At 36.8% G+C, this 21972-nt stretch overlaps 2 protein-coding genes and 1 pseudogene across 8 annotated transcripts; 1 reads left to right on the forward strand and 2 right to left on the reverse strand.

The window, feature by feature from the left end:
• Positions 1-848: 848 nt before the first annotated feature.
• On the reverse strand, positions 849-1583 carry LOC147569454 (dof zinc finger protein DOF3.5-like). Its single transcript, XM_086662745.1, has one exon. The coding sequence runs from the start codon at positions 1581-1583 to the stop codon at positions 849-851; it is 735 nt and encodes a 244-aa protein (XP_086518871.1).
• A 6620-nt stretch (positions 1584-8203) lies between these two features.
• On the forward strand, positions 8204-19997 carry LOC147569455 (uncharacterized). 7 transcript variants are annotated; one of them, XR_015231272.1, is made up of 8 exons: positions 8204-8342; positions 8899-8984; positions 9096-9314; positions 11318-12435; positions 12672-12841; positions 12958-13332; positions 13600-13863; positions 19875-19997. XR_015231272.1 is itself a non-coding variant. In XM_086655949.1 (6 exons), the coding sequence occupies exons 1-6, from the start codon at positions 8310-8312 to the stop codon at positions 13276-13278; spliced, it is 1947 nt and encodes a 648-aa protein (XP_086512075.1). In that variant the 5' UTR covers positions 8204-8309; the 3' UTR covers positions 13279-13464. The 7 variants fall into 7 exon arrangements, 1 of the variants encoding a protein (XP_086512075.1); XR_015231273.1 differs by lacking the exon at positions 19875-19997 and having other exon boundaries at positions 13600-13986; XR_015231274.1 differs by lacking the exon at positions 19875-19997 and having other exon boundaries at positions 8226-8342; positions 11337-12435; positions 13600-13986.
• Positions 14108-21910, reverse strand: LOC147569456 (L-type lectin-domain containing receptor kinase S.6-like; annotated as a pseudogene).
• Positions 21911-21972: the final 62 nt, after the last annotated feature.

Below are 21972 nucleotides of genomic sequence, written 5' to 3' on the forward strand. Positions count from 1 at the left end.
TAGACGTACTTGAAAAGCCAAGGCCATGTGATTTGTTAAATGGGGAGTAGGTTGATATTAAGTTGATTTATGTGGACTCAATCCCATTTTAGTTTGCTTAGGGGACCATATTTGTGTATGCAAGATCTTATTTTGTGTCAATGGAGTGTACTTTTTTTTCTCTACAACACAACCTTACCAAACCCATTTTGGTTGGATAATCAAATATTAGTTTCTTCACTTGAACTATTACGGTTTAAATCTTACATTTTCGAAAAAAAAATTCCGAACTGCCCTAAAATTAGAAAATGGAAACAGTTCCCCTCTTCAACTCTAGAAATGGTGTACCAATTTCAACGAAGAAAAGAAAGGGTGTCCCATACAAAATGCACAAATCTTAGGCATATGTTGGTGTCATCAAGAGAATTTCAACCTATTTGACTTACTTTCATCTTTCACTAGTTATATCATGAGCGTGCCAGAGAAGGAGTTTTGGATTTACAATCTTGTGGGCACGTCATAACTATAGTTATTTGATCTCGTGCGAGAGCGAAACTTAGCTATTTGCTTGTTATTGCCACTTTTGTCGAATAATCAAACAAATGGAAGAATAAATTTTAGTTGATTATTAAATGAGCTATTTTCCCCAAAAAGAATGATGAGCTAGTTTTCAAACTTATACTTTTCGGTATTAAAAGTGCAAATATTTGGATATAGGTTGACTACAAGTGGAAAAGTAACCTTTGTATAAATATATTCCTTAATTACCCATAGTATGAATTGCAACATTACAAAAGAAAACTAGTAAAAAAGCATGGGCATTATTGTAAATTTCTACATAACAATTTTGTTTCACAAAAGTTTTTCCTTCACCAGTTAAGAATATTGTTCGGGTAAGAAGTAAACTCATCAAAACCCGCTTCAAACCCGTCTTGAACTTGTTCGGGTTGCCAGGTAAAATCGGTTACCATAGAAGTATCAGACCACAAAACATCTTGATCAAACCCATCAAATGGTAACTGTTCCAACCCGTATCCGGTAACTAAATCATCTTCCATCAGTTTATCTCCTTGATTATAATGATCTCCATTAAATCGGGTTAGATCCGAATCCAACTCAAACCCGAATTGTCCTTGCTGGAATAAGGACTGATCATTATTTGTTGTTGTATGAAGAGAATTAGTAGAGTTCGATAATTCGGGTTCGGGTTGTTCAGAAACAAACCCGACTGGATTCAAGAAATTAGAGAAAACAACAGCAAGATCAATATTAGAACCTCCTCCTGAATTATGATGAAATGGGTCATCAATAGAAGATGAATCGGGTTGATCAGATTGTGGGTTGTTATTATTATAACCCATGAAGGAACTCCGATCGGGTCTGTATTTATTAACAGTTTTACCACGGCGAGATTTCCGGCAACCACCACCAATGGGGATTTTACGTAAAGAACCACCTTTAGTCCAATACCTTTTACAACTTTTACAAAAATAACGAGGTTGAGAAAGACTGTAATTATTGTAGTAACAGAATTTAGTGTTTGAAGAATCACATCTTGGACAATTTGGTGCAATTTCAGCTTGAGGTCTCCATCTTTGATCCATTAATAACAAGAATGGAAATTGGATTGATGAGAGAAGAAAAGGGTATGAGGAAGAAGAAATGTAGAGAGAGAGAGAGTGGAGAGTAGTAAGATATGGAGTGGGGAGAGAGAGAGAGTATATAAAGTGGGGAAGTGGGGAGTGCAAGGCGCATGGATGATCGTGGGCGGTTCCTGAACCGTTTAAAAGAAGGAAAGGAATGATATTGAATCATTTCTACTGTAGTTTTTATCCTGTACTTCATGATCTATTCAATTAACCAACTCTCAGGTTGTAAGAGCAGGTCCCATTGTCAAATTTTCAGCCTAGCCCCGTGCTCCGACCTACTTTTCTTTGGAATAAACTTAGGCTCAGTCTCGAAGAAAAGTTCAGTCGATTCTAAGAGTAGAGTCGGTTAAATGGGTTACAGGCCTCCCTACATATGAGTGTTGGGAGTCCCAACGCTCATATATTGAGTGGCCAGCTGAGTTGGAATGACTGGTGGGTGCCCAGCTTAGTTAGACGAAATCCAATTCAGCTGGGCAGATCAAATATAGTCGTTGAAACAGATTCGACAGTCCAATTTTGTACAGGCTCCCTCTGTTAGAACAGATCGGACGGTCCAATTTCGAATTGGTTCCCTATAAATAGGAAACTAACCATACACAACCCACAAATCGCTCTTGTCTCTCATTTTCTTTCATCTTCTTACAATTTTTTTCATTCATCTCATTTTTCTCGATTTCTTCATTTAATGGATTCTCTCGATGTGCAACAAATGTCTGAGGAAAGGTTTATGGAAAGACACATGTTTTTCGCACATGCACAAGATCGCACAAACACAAAACACCACACATGTGTCATTTACATACGCAAATGTGTTTAGGCCTAAACTCCTCATGGTTGGAGTTGAATTTTTTGGTTATTTAATTAAAATAAAAAAAATTTGATTTTAGCCCTAAGCCTCTCATGGTTGGACTTGCTCTGATATTAGCATTTTTTTTTGTTTGAAAGCATCATACTTTTGTGCTATAAGTAGACGACTTATGACTTTGACTACTGTCAATGAACATTAACGCGAACATTTTATATGCACCAATATTTTAAGTGTTCTCGTCTCATTTTTCTTCCTAAAACTTAGAAAATAATCAACATCAATTCCCTACCGATTTTCACTCATTATTTGACGTTTATATGTATCGTATGAAGGTCAATAGGTGCTTGTTAGAAAAAATGTAGTGCTCATAGATCTTTCGAAAAATAATCTAGTGGCTAATAAAGCCTTCCGCTTACAACACAAAAGTGAGTGCCTTTGGTAGCTCTTCCGAAGGATTATCATTCATTACATCATATGACAGGTATTAATTGGGAAAACGGTCTGGGAATCTGTTACCGGAAAGTGTCTGCCCAAACCGCAAGAGGCTTGCAAGAAAATTGAGCTGAGGCGGACCATTAAGGTGGGCTTACATGGGAGGGACACGGGCAGAACGCTTCACCCGATGTCCGACCCAATAAGCCCAACTGTTGAGCTCGTGAGCAATCCGAGTGGTTCAAATCTTTTGAGTTCTTGACGATAACTCATTGGTACTGAGAAGTCGATAAGTGGCAATTCTTGCTAACACCATTTCTCCAAAATTAGATTGAAGATGTGTGGTTATAAGAGCATCTCCAGACTCCAACGTGACCATCAAACTCTTCCACTTAGAGTGATACATATGATTTTTTAGATTTTTGTTAAAAATTATTTTCCAGTGTGACACTTTGTTCGACACTCTATTATGAGGTGGATGCATTTGTTGTAGAGAGTCTCAACAGAGACACTCTAAAATTAGAGTGTCCTCTTGATTTTCTAAGTGTCACCTACTGACATTCTAAAACTTGAATTTTCTAAATGTCAATATAGAGACACTCTAATTTTTGTTGATCTCCAATGGAGATCTCTAAAGTGTTTATACTTAATACACATGTCCTTCTTCAATTCAATAGATAAAAAGTAGTTGAAAAGCAAGATTCTCTATTGGTTTAAATTTAAAAGTAACACTTAGAGAGTCTCAAGTAGACACTCTCATTTTAGAGTTTCTCTCTCTAGACACTTTATAATAAATGTGTCCACCTCATATTAGAGTGTCTAATAAAGTGTTCCATTGGAGATGATTTTTTAACAACAACTCCAAAAAGTCTATGTGGCACTCTAAGTGTTAGAGATTGAGGGTCTCATTGGAGATGCTCTTAAACCAAGAGAAACTAGGACAATTTAGGGATACCCTCTCACTACGAAGAGCATCTCCAATGCAAGATTCAATCTTAAGGACTTTAGAGTTTTTTTAAGAAAAAACCCCTCAAATGCAACTCATTTGAGATCTTAAAATGATGTGGAAGTAATTAATTTAAACTCTATTTTTGAATCTCTTTTGAGAGTCTTAAGTGTCAAAGTCATCAAATTTAATTTAGGACCAATAAAAATTGTTTCTCTCTCAACTACTTTTTCCTATTAAATGTATGTGTGACATGTGTAATTATTAGAGATTTTAGAGTGTTGCATTTGAGAAGGACTTTTATTAAAGACGTTAAAGTCAGCCAAGAATCTCTTGAGAGTTGACACATAACCTAATGACATTTTTTTGAGTTTTGCATTGCAGATGCTCCAATATCTAATTTATTGTTGCCCTTTTTTAATTGGATATTAGCTTTTTTTTACACTTAAAAGTACGAAAACACCGTTATGTTTGTTGTTTTATCTATCTTTTTCTTCGATCTCTTAGACTCCGTCGATGCTTTGCCGACGTATCCTCATTTCTCACCTACTTTTTTTTCTCTTATCTATCTTTTTTCTACTTTACCACAACATTTATAAAAAATTTAAAAATAATAAATCACAATAATTCGAAATAAAAAAATTCTAACAAAGTATTTGAACTTTTCATTTGTTCTTTGCTGTATGTTAAAGTTAATGTTTCCAAGTGTAATCAATTTGAAAAGACCTCTTGATATTTGTTGTTTTTTCTATTAATTATAACTCGTATACATTCAGAAAATACAAATGCAAATTGAAATTACGAATTGAACGAAAATAAAAATGTTAGAAGAGAAATTATTAATTGAACTTACAAATTAGATAAAAAAATATGGAAAGACCAAATTACACTAATATCTAATTTATGGAAAGACCGAAATTATTAATTGAACTTACAAATTATAACTCGTAAGACTATTTTCGTAATTTTAAGTGTGAAAGAAAAGATTTCACTAATATCCAATCGAAAATGGGTATCGCTAATTGGACATTAGAGGTGAGTGGGTATCCCTAAATTCCCCTAGAAACTTCAGTTTTTTAACTATTTTTTTCCTATGAGTTTAAAATTGAATAGAAGCATTTTAGAGATGTCAATTGTAGATTAAAAAAAATTAAATTGCCCATATTTTGACATTTAACGAAAAAAACCTTATTTTATTTAACAACTATGATTTTTAGAACTTTTTTCTTTTAAATGTGTTGGATATTAGGAAAACTATTTCCAAACAACTCAAGGTTATTGAAAAACATTTGTGTTAAAAATCTGTTACCATTATATATCTAATATCAACCAACCTAACGTATCCCAATGAACAGGATTGAGCTGGGTCGATGTCCAACTGATAAAAAATCCACAGAAAAGAAAATGACCCGAATGGGTGAAATTTGTTATACATCCCTTCTTGAAATAAGTGCACCACCTCCACTGGACTTGGATCATTTTCTTACTTTGTACTGTTTCCAAAATTAAAATTTTGAGTAAATAGCTCTTTCTATATTAATATTATATTATAAATTAATATTTAATATTTTTTGGTCAACTATCACATGACTTATTTATATAATAATCACTTGATGGTTTCACTGCATTTTACTATTCCCTTCCTATTTTCCTAACCCTTTACAATATAATTCGGGTCAACGTTAAAGTAGTCAAATCTTAATTTAACATTAGGACACACACCGCGTTCACTTGACTACTTGACTCGAGAGCAAACCATAAGACTAAACAGGAAATTACCTAATCATTTGACGTAGTTAATGAAAGTGGAGTCTGCTTTAGTTGGATGATTACATATATGTTTCTTCATTGTCAAATGAAAAATTCGGTTTATAGTCGTAGTCTACTACAAACCAAGGGGATGTATCTTCGTTGAATATACAATAAAAACAATTTACCTATATTGTAGACTATTTTCGTAATAATGTATACAATATTCATTTCATCAACCAATAGATCCTTTCAAGAAAAAAAAATATGCTTCCTGTACCACAACATATACATGCAGGGATCAACTGATCAAGAGATGGCTTTGGCCCAAAGCCAAGGTCTCCAAATTTAAAGGTGTGATTCTGGACCTCCAATTTTAAAAGGCCTCCAGACTTAGTATTTTGGACCTATTTTGTTACTTTTTCACAATAACTAACATCAAAGAATAGTTTGTCGATTGGTTTGTCCACTTGTGTGCAACCCATCTGTCCAAGGATCAAGTCACATTGAGTTTGCTTTTCTTTACAATTTTCTTGTGGTTGCAGTCCTTGCATCATATTACATTAATATTACACTAACACTTAAGATGATTGAATAAATATATAAATGTCATGAAATATCATTACATACTTAACAAAAAAAAATGAAATATCATTACATAATAAAATGTGTAATAAACAAATAAACCATCACTAAACATTAACGTATGAAATTACCGTAATGACTAGGCAGACTTTGGATATAAATTACATGTGGTTTGCCTTGATTCCTTGTTTAATAGATCAAAATCATAAAAAACACAAATCACTACAATCTACATAAGATTTCTACTAAGAGTTCGCCAATTTTTCTTGTTCTCTGTCATTACTCATATAGAAGGAGTAATGCTAGCCAAAAAGGAAGTTCTTAGGTCCAACGTATAACAAGCCATAAGTTTTCATCCGCACTCGCGCCAAAATAATCTCAAAAATGGAAAGTTTTAGGAATTAAAGGTCATATTATTTTAGAAGGAAAAATCCTTGAAATTGTACTTATCATTTCAGGCTTAATTTCATTTTGACTTCATGAAGATGACCGACTTAACAAAATGGTCCCTTAAAGATGACATATTATAATTTGACCCATTTTCTCATTTTTCTGTTAATCAACTTTAACAATCGACATACTTTTTACTTCTTTACCCTTGTTTCTAAAAAGACATTCATTCTTGGCATTCTATTTATTTGTTTATCGAAAATGAGGTCGTCGGCGACGACTGATAGCTTGTCGGCCACCCCATCACCTTAAAATTTTCTTTTTTTTCCTTCTTCGCCTTTCACCACCAAACAACAACCACCATCACATCTCTTCTACCTTTCTCGTTTCTTCTGCCTCTTTCTCTCTGATATCTTTATCCCTTCTTCTTTCTCGTTTCTTCTGCCTCTTTCTCTCTGATATCTTTATCCCTTCTTTCTCGTTTCTTCTGCCTCTTTCTCTCTGATATCTTTATCCCTTCTTCTTTCTCATTCACTCTACTATTCCAGCAACAGGGAGTATTCTGTTCTTCATAATTCTCTTTAATCATACATCAATAATGGTGGGTGGGGGGGGGGGGGGGGGGGAGGGGGCGATAACATGGTGTGATTCAACAACAAAAACTCTTAGCTAAAGGACCTAATGATAAACGTTGACGAAGATCTCGGCAACATCCTCTATATATTTTAAAAATGGAAATGGGGTTATCATGGGAAGAAAAAGAAGAATTACATATTTGTGAGATGTCTCCAAATGATGAAACTGGGTAACAAGGATACCTGATTGAATCAGATTCCAAACACATGAATATAATGTTTAGGATACAGAGAAAATCGACATCAGATGTTGAAGGAAACATTAATAGAGGATTACTAGCTGAAAAAGAAGTTGCTTCACGTAATTGAGCATAAAAGATCCAACCTTCCGTTTTCTCACCATGATTTCTCAACTAATAACACTAAATTTTGGGGAAAGGGTGGAATTTTTGGGGTAACCTAGAAAACATTTTACACAACTGATTCAAAGATTCATCCTAACAAAGATTGCATATTTGTAGAACCTTCTAGTCTGTAGATCAAAATTCATAAAACTCGTATCTCCAATGTTTTATAGGTAGTAGTAATCTAAACAATAGAAGTTGAATTTGGAAGATACTGAAAGAGTAACTGGCGTTGGCTGCTATTATTGATCTTAATTAAATTCACACTGAAAGACCTCCTTTTTCTTGTTCCTTCAATATCAATTAAGGATTTCTATCAATGATTTAAAAAATTGAAGTTTCTGCCTATAGTGGTAGGATAAAAGGTAGAAAGAGGAAGTAGAGATAAACTCCAGAGTTTAGGAGAATCAAGATGAAGAAAAAAGAAAAGAATTTTTTTAGGTAATGGGGTCGACGACAAGTTGTCGATCGGTCGTTGCTGGCGATCTCATTTCCAATGAAGAAATATAAAAAAGAAAATGCATGAACCTATTTCAGAATGAAGGTTCAAGAAGTAAAAAACCATGTTTACTGTTAAAGTTGACTAACCGAAAAATAAAAAAGGAGTCAAAATAGAAGTTGGTCATCTTTAGGGGATCATTATGGCGAGTTGGTCATATTTAGTGGGGCAAAACTCGAATTAACCCATGGCGTGTCAGAATAAAGTTTAGAATTAGATGATAACGACTTAAAACAAAAAAGAAGCAGCGTCATCCCCTTCCTCCTTCCGAACATTTGAACCCTTTCTTCTTCATGGATTTCCAACCTAACTCCATGGACCACCGTGTAAGAATCTCTCTCTCTCTCTCTCTCTCTCTCTCTCTCTCTCTCTCTCTTTCTCTCTCTCTCTCTCTCTCTCTCTCTCTCTCTCTTTATATTGTTAATGAACTTCCTGAAACTGCTTAAACCCTTATTTCAATTGTGTTCGAAAATGGTTTCAAACCCAAGGATAGTTCAATTGTTCCCATATAAAAAACTTAAAATTGAAGCCCAATCTTGGGTTTTACTTGAAACCCTAAAAAGACATAAACCCTCTTGGAATTGACTTCACTAGAAGGTTTTCAAATATCTCCGATGGGTTTTAGTTATTTTGGGTTGTTGAAGCCGTTGATGAAAGTTGTGAGCAATGAGAGGAAAGGGTGAAACGAAGATGACTTACTATCAGATACTGATTGCTAGGCGTGAATTTCCCACTTAATAAGTTTTAAGACAATGAAATTGTGTTTCTTTAAAACTATTAATTGCATTTTGGAATGTTATAAGTGCGAAATTTCATTGATAAACATCCCTTAAGATATGCTCTATATGGGTTTTGCTAGCGTCTTACCGTTTGTCAATGCAGGTGAATATTTGTCAAATGTGTGGTGTCACAGGCTACGAAGAGCTCTTAGTTTACTGCGATGCGTGTCAAGTTTCCGCCGAGCACCGGTATGTGGAGATGTAGTTCTCTTCGTCTTGATCATATGTGTAAAATGTCTATGTTCAGCGAGTGTTTTAATGTCTGTTACTTTTTTTTGTTGTTGTAATTTTCCTTTACAGTTATTGTTTGCCTAAAGTGCCACCACCAGATGAAGATGTGATATGGTCATGCCACGACTGTTTGTATGCACTTTCTCTTGACAAGGTCGACTTGCAACCTACCAAGAAAAATGAGCAAACAAAAATCAAAGTGAACGAAAATTTCAATGGTAAAGATGCTTCAAAGAAGACAAATGCATCCACTGATTATGGACTTCCAGTCGTTGACCCAGTTTGGAGGTATGGCTGTTTTATAGTTTTCTCTTTTGTATACCTTCAGTTTCTAATTAATATCTTTGAATCATGGTTAGTCTTGTGAAGTTATCTTGGTTTATATAGGTATTGCTTTGCTACAAAATGTTAGTGCCGGAGCTTTACTGATTTTATTTTTCTATAGGGGATGTTTTGACATAAGTAATGAACTCTATGGTATGATTTCGGCCCATATATCAAGTAAAGCATGCTTAAAAGTGTGGAAGGGGGCAAATGTGATGCCTCCCATGCTCCGCCTGGAATTGCTATCGAGGACTGATGTATGGCCCAAAAGATTTGATATATCACCACCCACCGACGACAATATTGCTCTTTACTTATTTCATGAAGATCGAAGGTGTCTCTTGTTCACCTCCACAACTTCATGCCATCCTCTTTTCTTCCTCTTGCTTCCTTGTTGACCTTCAAAAATTGTTTAGGGATTTTATGTCTACCGGTGACCTGGTGCATCAGATGATTGATCTGGACCTTGCACTGAGAGCTGTGTTCGAGAACTCTGAACTCCTTATCTTCTCTTCTGATCGATTGCCACGGCATTATTGGAGTAAGCTCATAAGCCTGAAGTAGACTATATAACCTACATAAATCTTTCTTCTCTGATTCAGATAGTAGTTCTATAAGTTCCAACTTCCAACAAGTTCTACTAAATCTTTTGCAGGATTTTGTGGAAAACATTATCTTTGGGGAGTATTTAAAGGAAAGCTCCCAACAGTTGCCTCCTCATAGTCCTATAGCACCAGTAGTTCTTATAGGTCTGATTCAGCAATCCCTACTATGCCTTCAAATCTACAGCATATAGCCCATAATGTATATATTCTATTTTTCCCACACTTCCCCTGACTGTGCTCCGAAAATCAGGTCATCGCGAATGGAGCTGAAAATGCGAAACTGACATGTGGAGGAGGATGATGTTATTGAGATTTGCATTTATAAATTCTCAGACTCATATGGAATCTGGAGCAGCGGAGCTTTTTTTTTGGAAGTGAAAAACATTTTGGTTGTATAGAAATGGAGATGAAGTAGTTAAGCGAATATTAGATTACACCTTGGTTAGGTGCATCAAGAAAGAATAGTCAGTCTAGGAGTCATGGCGGGTGCCGCAGCTGCATAACAAGTTCCATGTTTTGGATCTGAACGCCTATCCTCTTATCTTCAATTTGTAATACTCTTAGGTTTTCAATTATGGAAGGTGTTGAGTAACTGAGAAGGGTGTGTGTAAGTTCAGTAAATCAGACACTTCTGGGTGCTGTTTTAGGAGATCTTAGGTGTTCAGTTTCTTTCTTAGTTTCTTGTTTTTTCTTTCTCTTTTGGTATTTTATCTTCTTGTCTAGTGACATGTTAACGCGATAGAGAAGAAGAGATGATTTGGTTGTGTTTTGAAGTATACATTATTCTTTACTGCTTTGTGATCTTCAATATCAATCTTCTGCATCTCTTGCCCCCTTGCCCCAAATAAACTCTGGATACAGTTTACAGATTAAAATATTCCACTTTTTTTGTGATATAATCTTTGTAGTCTTAAGGAAAACGCAATATACGAGTCATCAAACACCATTTATCTACTTTTCAACAAAACAAAATCATTTATCTACTACCAAACACTTAAATATAGTCAAAGTGTTAACGAAAACACAGTGATGAATGGTGACAGTTAAACTGCAGTCACGAAGGTAAGTCACATAATATCCACATCCGAGTTTGTTGACTCTTCAGTATCATTTAACTAGAGACTTGTCGGCTAGTAATATAGTTCTATTGACTGCAAGTTCAATACTAAAGGTAAATGCTAATATCTTTTATTGCAGTCCAGATGCGATATAGGTTGATTATGGAAAAAGGATGGGTTTACTTAGTTGTACTGCTCTAGATATTAGATGACTATCTCTTACAACATGTTTCATAAAAGTATAAGAAGTCAAGCAATTTTATACACTAGATTTCTTATGTTGATGTCTATTTTTGTTCCTCAGTGGGCAGAATATTTTGCAGAAAATTCGACCTGATGACCGTGTCAACATGATTTCTGAAGAGCCAGTTAAGTTAGATGTTGAAGAACCGACAACTTCTATCCCCGAGCTGCTAGGCAATGTACTTGCCGAGTTAGAAGGTCATGTTGGTGCTTGTGATCACCAGATTCGGTGGGAGGTAATTGTAGAATACTTTCGTGAAGTAGGAAAGTTGTTGAACAAGCAACTCAATGACTTAGAGGAGAAGGAGAAGGCATTAGTGGAGAAAGAATCTGAAACACGTGCGCTGGTAGCTGAGCGAGAAGCAAGTGTTGCTTCTAAAGAACAAGCTATGGTCGATAGAATTCAGGAAGTAAAGGACAAAGCTGTTGCTTCTATTCTGGAGGCACGGAAGAGTTGTAAGCCTGCTTCTCCAGAGCTCGTTGATTCTACTAGCAATAATGCAGAAAATACAAACTTCAGTAACTCATTCAGTGTCGATCCTCGTTCACCTATTGCTGCGGGAATGGAAAGGAATTCTCCTTCTACATGTGTCGAACACCCTGAGGCTGTTTCTGATGTTCAGACCCGTTCAGTATTGACCCAATTTTGCAAAGAGATGGATGTAAAGGGGCTTTTGAGTTTCATAAATGAGAACCGGAAAGATATCGGTGCAATATTTAAGGAGATTCCTGTTGCCTTGGCAAGTGCAACTGCCCCTGCCCAGTTAGTGCTGGATTCATTGGGGGAGTTCTACCCTCATAATTTAACTACATATCGTCAAGGTAAGAAGACGGATGCATTCCTTCATCATACACGGAGGACATGTGTTAGGTTATTAGAATCCTTGGGCCTGTTGCTGGTAAAGTCGGGCCCTGGTCCCGATGCTTCTTTGATCCCTGAAATAAAGCAGCGAGCCAAGGCAATTGCTGATGGGTGGAAGGCTAAGTTGGCTGAGGTCGATTTAGATAATTGCAATGTATATCGATTGGAAGTTCAGGCTTTTCTTCTGCTCCTTACAACGTTTAAGATTGCTTCAGATTTTGATGAAGAACAACTTTTGGAGCTTGTTGTTGGTGTTATTAAGTTCAGGCAGATACCCGGCGTATGTCGATCTCTTGGACTACCACACAAAATGGCAGGTTGGTTATTAGTTCTTGCCTATTGCTCGTTGCTGGGGATTACTTTTTGTGTTTAGGTTATTTTGGCAATGCTTAATTTTACTTTCTTCCGGAAAGAAGAAGAGTAGGTTACTTAAATGAATAAGAGTTCACAAAATTGCCTACAAAACATTAGATAAAACAAAAAGGAACCCCCCCCCCCCCCCCCCCCCCCCAGAAGGCTTTCTAATTGCACTGCCATTTTAATGTTATTGCAGCCATAGTTGAAAAGTTGATTGATGGAGGGAGACATATTCATGCGGTTCGTCTCGTTCATGCTTTCAAGCTCACTGATAAATTTCCCCTTGTGCCTCTTCTGAAGATGTACTTAAACAACTCGAGAACTATACAAGGAAGTAGGAATGCAGGAGGAGCCGTTGGCTTTCAGGTCCTTATCCATCTCAGCCTCATTACAAGCTGTAAACCAAATTTAGTGTTTGTTTTTTCTTTTCTTTTTTCCTGTTTGGCTTTTATTACTTAATCGATCTGTTCTTTGCAATTCAGGAAGAAGCAAATGTGAAGGAGCCCGCTGTTCTGCGAGCCGTGATAAGTTGCGTAAAAGATTACAAGCTTGAAGAGGAGTACCCACTTGATCGTCTTGAAAACCAAGTAGCTCAGCTGGAGATGGAGAAATCTAATAAGAAGAGAAAGCGAAAGCGAAAAGTAGTGAAACGTAAATCATCAAAGAGGAGTCGTGTAAATAGAGGAAATGACTATAAGCCTCCGTCTTATGTATATTCGAAACGCTCACCAGTTTGTGATGAGAGGCAGGATATACATGGTAGCTGCAGAAATATATCGTCCCCTTATAGGCGGCATTTCTAGTTCTAACTACCAAGTGCGTAACCAGCTCTATTGGCGTATTGAACCCTCAACTCTGTAAGTTGGTTATTGTATGTACCATATGCTAATTTGACATGAACTAAAAATTTACCTAGATACAGACTGATGTGGCGGGTTGACAAGCACCCAATCTTTCAATATATTTTTTCGGGTTTCTTGCACCATTAACTCGTGATTCCAAATGATCAAATAAAAAGGTTAAAATTGTGCCACATTATTCTGTATGTACATGTCTAGAATTCTTGACATGATTAGAAATCTGCCTGTGGTTTTGTCATCTAACTATAGCATTTCTATGTGCAGGATTTTGCCGCTTGATTTCAGTAAATTATGCATGATAAGATTAGAGGAGATGGTATAGCTTAGCAAGTTTCACATACTAGGTCGATGTATGTAGAAGGTTTTGTGTTCAAGTTTTGCTGCAGTTCACTGGCTTTTATAGTTATCTGCCTCAACGAGGCTTTATAGGCTTATACCAGTGTGGATGGTACAAACGTTTGTCCGAGTTTTGCTCATAATGTACATATAAGTTTATCTAGGTTGGTTATGGAATTGTTTTGCACTTAGGTGTCGTTTGTCAACACTAAAATAAGTTATTTTTGCTTATTTAAGTAGAAAAGTAAAAAAGTTAGTTAGGTAACGTGGAAATTTCAGACTTCTCTTAAGTTAAAATTTGACTTTCTTTTAAAATTTATATGTTCAATTTTATTTTTATTTTTTTTGGAATCAAACTTCATTGGGCCAAAAGGCAAATGAGATTACAAATGAAGTTGACACACTAACACAAAGCTTAGTACAAATAAGAGGAAGATCACTCAATTTGAGGTGATGGTAGAACCGAATGAGCCATTGAGTGGGCTTCTGAATTAGCTGATCTGGGCCAATGTTGGAGTGCTTGCAGATTAGGGTTGGTGAGGAGAGTCCTAGCTAGTTGGATGTAAGGCCTAATTCTCCATGGGCCTAAATCCTGGCCGTCGATTACCGCATCAATAAGAACCCTACAGTCTCCTTCCACTATAAGAAGGTCATTACTCCTATCCTCTCCCACTTCCAGCGCCAACAAGAGGGCTTTAACTTCACTTTCTATGGTTGAGCTACTATTTATTCTTCTTGCAGTTTCGAGTATTTTTGTTCCTCTACCGTCTTTAATCACTACTCCAATCGCCGATCCCCTTTGAGAGAAAGCACCATCGAAGTTTATCTTGAGATGGTTATCTGGTGGAGGGAGCCATTCTGAAATGTGGGTTACATTGGTTGAAACGGCTGGACTATTAAGAAGACCTCTTGCTCTGATCTGTGCTTGATGGATGATTTCCTGTAGATTTACTGGTTTTCCTTTAAACATCTTGTTGTTACGACTCTTCCAGAAACCCCAGATAAGGTAAGCTGTGAACATGACTTTCTTTTCTTCTTTTCTGGTATTGATCATCTCTCTTATTATCTCTTCTGGATCTGCATGTTGAGGGACATTTTCATGGGAGGAAGCTTGATACAAGAGTTCTCTGAATATTGAACATGAGCCAAAGAGGTGCTGGGTTGATTCTGCCTCTAGATTACATAGAACACAAGTCGTATTTATGCTCGGGTTCCCTCTGCTGATTTTAAAGTTTTTTTTTTTGAGTAAAACCATACTTTCATTCATAAGTGATAAACAACACGAAAATACAAGGTAGACAATTGTTATTTCTCTCCTCAACTTTATGAGAGTTACATAAGAAAAGTTCATAGAACTTTCGAATGTAAAGTGTCTCATGAAGGGACAGAAATTGACTCGACACTGACTCAAAGAAAAAACCCTAAAGGCCAACAAAAGATCCTAAAGATCGAGAATGAAAAGACCCTAAAGGTCGACAAAATTATTACAGTAATACTAATAAAAAACTAATCAAGATGTTTCCAATCCCCTTTCTTTGCACGAATCCGTCTTCTATTCCTATCTCCTTGTGTTGTAGAAAGACCTTTTACGTCTCACCATCGCCTTACAGACCACCCCTTCACCACAAAATCACCACCACAAACCACCACCAGCTTTACCACAAAATCACCCCCACAAACCCCCACCACCATTACCACAAAAACCCACCACCAGTACCACCCAACCATGGACACCACCATAAACTAGATGATCACCACCACCATTTCCACACAATCACCACCATAACCACAAAATACCACCATTGCCACCACCATTGCCACGAAGTCGTAACAACCCAAACCACTACACTCCACCACATACTCACCACAATGACACCCATAACACACGTAGCCACAACGCCGGGAATACCTGTGAATCGATAAAATCATCTCGCTCGAAACCCTTGCCGGATATGCGATAATGTTGACCGGGAACTTTGATTAGAGAGAAAGATAGAGAAATAAGACCCATATCAACATAAAGACGAGAAGAAGAGAGTCAGCTTGCTCGAAACCCTCGCCGGATCCGGTGAGGATTAGGCAGAAAACTATGAAAAGACTTTGATCGGAAGTTACCTTTAGAGAGAGAAAGTAGTTTTTTTGGAGATTTGATTTTAAAGTTAAGCAACTTTTCTTCAGCATATGCACAAATCTTATTGGCCAGCGCTTTGGGGAAAGCTAAATAGTTTCCGGGGTGTGAAATTTTAAAGGGAATATGTAAAATTTTGAAAATTTTCTGGGGAAATATATCTTATGGGGAAATTGTCCACCTCACCTCTCTCTCTCACCTCTCTCCACCACACATGTCTCTCCACCTCATTTCTTTCTTCTCCGACGAAGGTCGCCGGTCGAAAAAATTCCGGCCGGCGACCTTCAACATAATTTTTTTTCTTAAACTCTCCTCTTTCTCTCTCTAAAAAAAAAGGTGGCTCATACATGGACAACCAATTATTTTATTTGGACAACTATTTTATGTGGACAACTAGAACAATTCAAAATTTTATGTGGACAATAGTTTTTAAGGGGACATCACTCTATTATTTTTCACTCATGTCCTTTAAAAATAAGAACTTTTATTTTAAGTCCTTCTTTTCTTCCATAAACCCTAATCTTCTTCTTCTACTTCTTCATCACTAATAAAACTTGTAGAGATAAACCTTGGAGACATTGTTGATCATGACACCAAGAAAATCAACGAAAATGGTCGAAGAATCAAAAGAAAAAAAATCAACGGAAACGGTCGAAGAATCAAAAGAAAAAATTGCAAACCGAGTCCCCAATTTGTCCGATCTGATTCATAGAGTAGCACTCTCTTGCTTACAACATCAAATTTTGATGAAATGATTAAATCCTCCCCAGAAGTTTGCTCCTTATGAAGCAGCCATGAAAGACCTTAAAAAGAAGTTAAAGTCAAAGAGGTAAAAGTTCAGAAAGAGAAGGATTTTTGGACTTTGATTTCTATTTAAAATTTTCTTCCTTTAGGTTGTAGTTGCAGAGGCACCGTCACCTGAGCTATTGGAAGCAATGACCCGAGTAAAAGAATCATAAAAAAGCTTCACATCTCTTCTACCATCTTTAATGCATTAAACTTGCTTCTCCTAACTTAATACAAAGCCTATAAGATCAGTAAGAACTATACTAGAATTTCAGAAAAGGATAAAATCTACCCACCATCATTCTGAAATCGTGTTCTAATTGGAATCTTTATCAGTGACTCATTTGACATTTTCTGAAACAGAAGTCTGCTTGCCTATTCAAAGGAGAAGATATATTGAAATGATGGTTGTTACTGCTAGGTGAGGTTGGTTAGAAGATTTTCAGTCTTGCCGCGAATAAGACTGCTTGTATTAGCGAAGAAGATGAATAACAAGAGGTTTTCTATTTTTAATCTGGTTTGTTTTTTAGGTCCTCATATTAATTACTGTTTTTAGTATTAAAACCTTATAGAGTTGTCCGCCTATTAAATCAAAGTCAATTAAGTCAAGCATAATTGACTGGTATCGGGCCCGAAAATAGTTGTCCATATAAGAAAATCGGTTGTCCGCGTATTGGCCACCAAAAAAAACCTCTTTCTCTCTCAAAATATTCCGGTGAAGGGGGTTCCCTTCGCCGGAGTTTCTAGAGAGAGAGAGAGTGATTTTTTTTTTTCATCGTCGCCGGTCGGAAATTTTTCGGTCGGAGAAGAGAGAGAGGTGAGGTGGGAGAGAGAGAGGTGAGGTGGAGAGAGAGTGAGGTGAGGTGGAGGGAGGTGAGGTGGAGGTTTTTATTTCCCTCTGACAACTTACAAAATAAAATTGTCAAACAAAATTGACCAATTTTTAACCAAGTCTTCACACCCCGGAAACTATTTAGCTTTCCCCAAAGCGCTGGTCATCTTATTTTATCAAAATAAATTCTTTGTTTATTTCCGTTCCACCACCACACCGTTGTACCACCACTATACACCTCCGCCACCACCAAACATCAAACTTCCACCACCACTGTATCTCAACCACAACCTCCACCACTACCGCACCTCCACCACCATACTTCAACCACCAACCACTGTATCTCAACCACCACCACCACCATTTGTATCTTGACCACCACATCACCACTACCGCCACCGTACCTCCACCACCACCATTATACATCCACCATCGCTATTCCATACCTCCACCGTACATCCAGCACCATACCTCCACCACCGTCGTGCCTCCACCAAACACCATCCCCATACATCCACCACCACCATCCCATACCTCCGCCACCTCCATATCCCTGCCATCGAACCTGCACCACTACCACCACACCTCAATCACATCACAACCACCACTGCTTCCATAACCATATCTCAAAGGATCCACCACCACACCTCAATCACATCATAACCAGCACCGGTTCCATCACCATATCTCGAAGGATCTACTACCACTACCACCAATATCACCACCACCTCTTATAAAAGGGTAATCATGAAAATCTATTATATAAAACAGGATGTTGAATGCTGACGGGGACAAACAAAAATCTATACAAAAGAAAAACAATGAGATAAATCTAGCCGTCTGTTGTCCCATGATAAATCCGTTTTATTTCAGCCTAAATTGTAGCCTTTAGATCCATTAGACCTATCTACACGATAAAAACATTAAATGGTGAATTAAATGTGTTTTATTGCTAAGAAATATTGTAGTTTATTGGAAATAGTCTTGGCTAATAGTAACGTTTAGATCACATCTTCTCCTCATTAACACCGTGTCATTTACTTTTTTGATTTGAACATTCACTTACATCTATATTTCCTTTGTATTCTCATACCATCAGTTTTGGAATGTCAAATGATTGAAAACTCCATCTCTTCAATAAAATCTGAGTAAAAGAAATAGTTTTCACATACTCAAAAAGGGTTTTAGGAATTTTTTTGGAGTTCAAAAGGGAGTCAACTTCTAGGGAGAGGAAGTGAAAGATTTCTTTGGTGTCATTTTATCAGATATGGGGTTTGATGTTCTTTTAGAGAGAAGATCACATACGATAAGTAAATTTCAAGAAATAGCTCAGGTATCTTTTGCTTACTCCAGGGGAACTATGTAATGATGGAAGATGGTGTAGCAAGATTTAAATGGGATCACTCCACTCTTCAATTTATGTCTTTGAGACTTTTATATTAACAAATATTTTTGTAAGTTGCTCAATGATAACTTCCTGATACCTGGCTTTTAATTATTAGGACGCAAAAGTTTGTCATGGTCTTTTTTTAACAAAAGAAAAAATCCATGTTCCCACAGTCTTTTTTTTACAGAAGAAACCCCATGTCTTAAGTGTTCTTATTTTCTCCTCCATGTTGTAATTTCCATTTTGTCACTTTCCATGTGTTTTCAGCGGAACCTCCTAACTCGGAGGAGACAGTAAAATGGTTGTTGAAAGCTTCAAATATTGGTCATGTGCGTGCTTAATATCAGCTTGCTCTTTGCATGTCTCATGGTTGTGGTGTTGTTTCTATGAAGTAATTGATTTCAAATTTTTATCTCTATGATAATACAAATTATTGATTTTTTACTATATTATATAATTTTTATCGACAATTACTTCACAGACTAGCTACGGTCGGGCCTAATGTTCGAGCAGACTATCGTTTTCATTCTTTTATTGTTCTCACATTGGTCACCGGTACCCTCCTTGTATATGTTTATGTGTAGGTGTTAATTAATATAGGTGATCACTTTTATATGTAAAATGAAAATTATGTATTCCAAATGATCTTTTTAGGTAATTTCGCAGTTATATTTTAAATTTTTATTTCTTTTCATTTGTTAAATTAGTATGGAATTTTTTTTTTTGGATCTGTTCAGTGTAGGTATTCAAATTATGTTTTGATTCAAATAATGATGTGATTAATGATTTCATTTAAAGTAATCGAAACGGTTTAAAAATGAATAAATAGAGTATACAAATACGCACACTTTTTTGCTAACTAAATCGTGTGACTAACGAGTTTTGCCGTGCCGGAGGCACGGGTTATACCTAGTCATAAATAAATTTAATTGAAATCAGATATCTCTATAAGAAAAAGAAAATAGAAAAGTAAATTACATTATCAAACTAACTTTTTGATTCTTTTTACTTATAAGTAACATTTTCCTCAAACATATTTCTGATAATTGTTTACTTTTTTGAAGCAAAAGAACTTCTACGACAAGCAAAAGAACTTCTATTTTTGGTTGTCAAACGACACCTTAATCTTTTCTTTGTTTACTACTAAAGTTCCTAAGAGTTGAAGAAAATCTTACACAGAGATAAACAAGAAACTAGGGGTGAACATCGGTTGGATAACCGACTTTTTGGCCCAATCCAAAATCCAAACCGAGGCGTCATGTTTTTCCAAATCTAAATCCGAACCAATCCGTTCATGGTTTGGTTCGGTTACCGATCCGAACTATGCATGAACAGTTTGGCTCGGTTGGATAACCGAACCACCTGTGACATTTTACCATAAACAAAATTTCACATTTTCGACTTAAAAACATGAAACTAACTTAACTATTGAATTAAGCTAGAATTCTCCAGGCCATTTACTTTCTGTTACACATGCATTAAACTACAGTATCAACAAACATGGAACTAACTTTACTATTAAATCTCACCCATCCATCATTCCCATCATATATATTTATATATATAACATAAAAAAAAAAGTAACAATAAATGGTTCGGTTTGGTTCGGTTTGTTTGCTTATTCGTCAACCAAATCCATAAACCGATCCAAATATCTCGGTTTTGTCATTTTAACATCCGGATCACTATTGGATCGGTCCCCAAACCGTCCAAAACGGTTTGGATTGGATTCGGATACTAAATGAACACGCCTACAAGAAACCAGACATCTTGATTTCCATCACTTATATTGGATAGCTGGCTACTCTAAGAAAAGTGCTTTGAGGGGTTAACCATGGCGTATCAGAAAAACATACATTTTAATTCCCATTACTTATACCTTCTCTAGGGTGAAGTAGTTCTTCGGTATCATCGGGTAAATGACTTACTGAGTCTAACAACTGGTTTTTTTGCAGGTAAGACAGGTAATGGAGCTTCTCCCCTAAGAACCCTAGCTGCTTCCTTCGCAGTTGGCCTCTCTATGCAGTTTAGATGTACACAAGATAAACCCATTACCATTCTCTCCATCTCTCTCTCATCAAACCTACTCAATCTATAATCTGCAGCTTCTATCAGTTTCCCTTTACTCCACTTATTCCATACCCAATCGACGAGGATATTTCCGTCATCTTCCACCGGTCGTCTTCCAGTAGCCACCTCCAACACCATCACTCCAAAGGTATAAACGTCCGACTTCTCAGTTGGTACACCTGAATGTACATATTCCGGTGCAACACAACCCATAGTTCCTGCCGGAATTGTTGCTTCTCTTGCATTTGAGCTCCGTTCATAAAGCTCTGCTAAACCAAAATCCCGAGTTTGGCATTGAATCCATCATCGAGCACTATGTTACAAGCCTTGATATCTCTATGAATTATCTGTTTTTCGCATTCTTCGTGCAAGTATGTTAATGCCGATGCAACTCCAAGAACAATTTTCAGCCCGTCTTCCCAACACAGTTGGCGAACCAGATGCTCCGTGTAAGAACTTGTTGAGATTTCCATTGGGCATATATTCATAAACCAGAACCAGTTCATTCTTCCTCACCGCAACAACCTTGAAGCTGAAGTAAGTTCTTGTGTTTTAAGCAACCAATCATGGCTGCTAATTCATTATTGAATGGATCGTTGAACGGGTGGGTGTTGTTTATCCGACTGAATTGTTTAATGGCGACTTCTTTACCAGAAGCAAGACATCCTCCATAAACGATTCCTGAACCGCCTTCACCTATGATTTTACTCCGATGAAATCCCCTTGTTGCTGATTTTATCTCAGACAGTGATAGTCTTTTAGATACTTGGTTCTGTTCAGTTGTGCAGAGATTCTGATCAGCTTCAGTTCTTCTATCATGGCTTCCTTTCTTTCCTATTCGATACCAACTAATGATCTCAACTAACGATCCCAATAGTCACTGCAACTGAGAGAAATAATGCTGCCCCTCCAAACCCTAGGGCTAAACTAACGATCCCAACAGTCACTGCAACTGAGAAAAATAATGCTGCCCCTCCAAACCCTAGGGCTAATTCTGTTCTGTTTCTTCTTTTTGGTCGAAAATCGACGTACCCATTTTCAGAATCATCAACATTACACAAAACATCCACCTTCTTCCCTGGTATCAAATGGAGTTAC

This window comes from Eschscholzia californica, unplaced genomic scaffold (assembly GCF_041429995.1).
Source record: "Eschscholzia californica isolate CP2 unplaced genomic scaffold, dmEscCali1.0.p SCAF_1, whole genome shotgun sequence".
In the NCBI taxonomy this organism is placed as follows: domain Eukaryota; kingdom Viridiplantae; phylum Streptophyta; class Magnoliopsida; order Ranunculales; family Papaveraceae; genus Eschscholzia; species Eschscholzia californica.

What these genes read in the sequence shown, in the direction of transcription:
- LOC147569454 (XM_086662745.1), bottom strand. Translation starts at nt 1,583, where the DNA reads ATGGATCAAAGATGGAGACCTCAAGCTGAAATTGCACCAAATTGTCCA.
- LOC147569455 (XM_086655949.1), top strand. Translation starts at nt 8,310, where the DNA reads ATGGATTTCCAACCTAACTCCATGGACCACCGT. An exon ending in GTCGTTGACCCAGTTTGGAG is followed by an intron (nt 9,315 to 11,317) that starts GTATGGCTGTTT and finishes TTTGTTCCTCAG; the next exon opens with TGGGCAGAATATTTTGCAGA. An exon ending in GAGGAGCCGTTGGCTTTCAG is followed by an intron (nt 12,842 to 12,957) that starts GTCCTTATCCAT and finishes TTTGCAATTCAG; the next exon opens with GAAGAAGCAAATGTGAAGGA.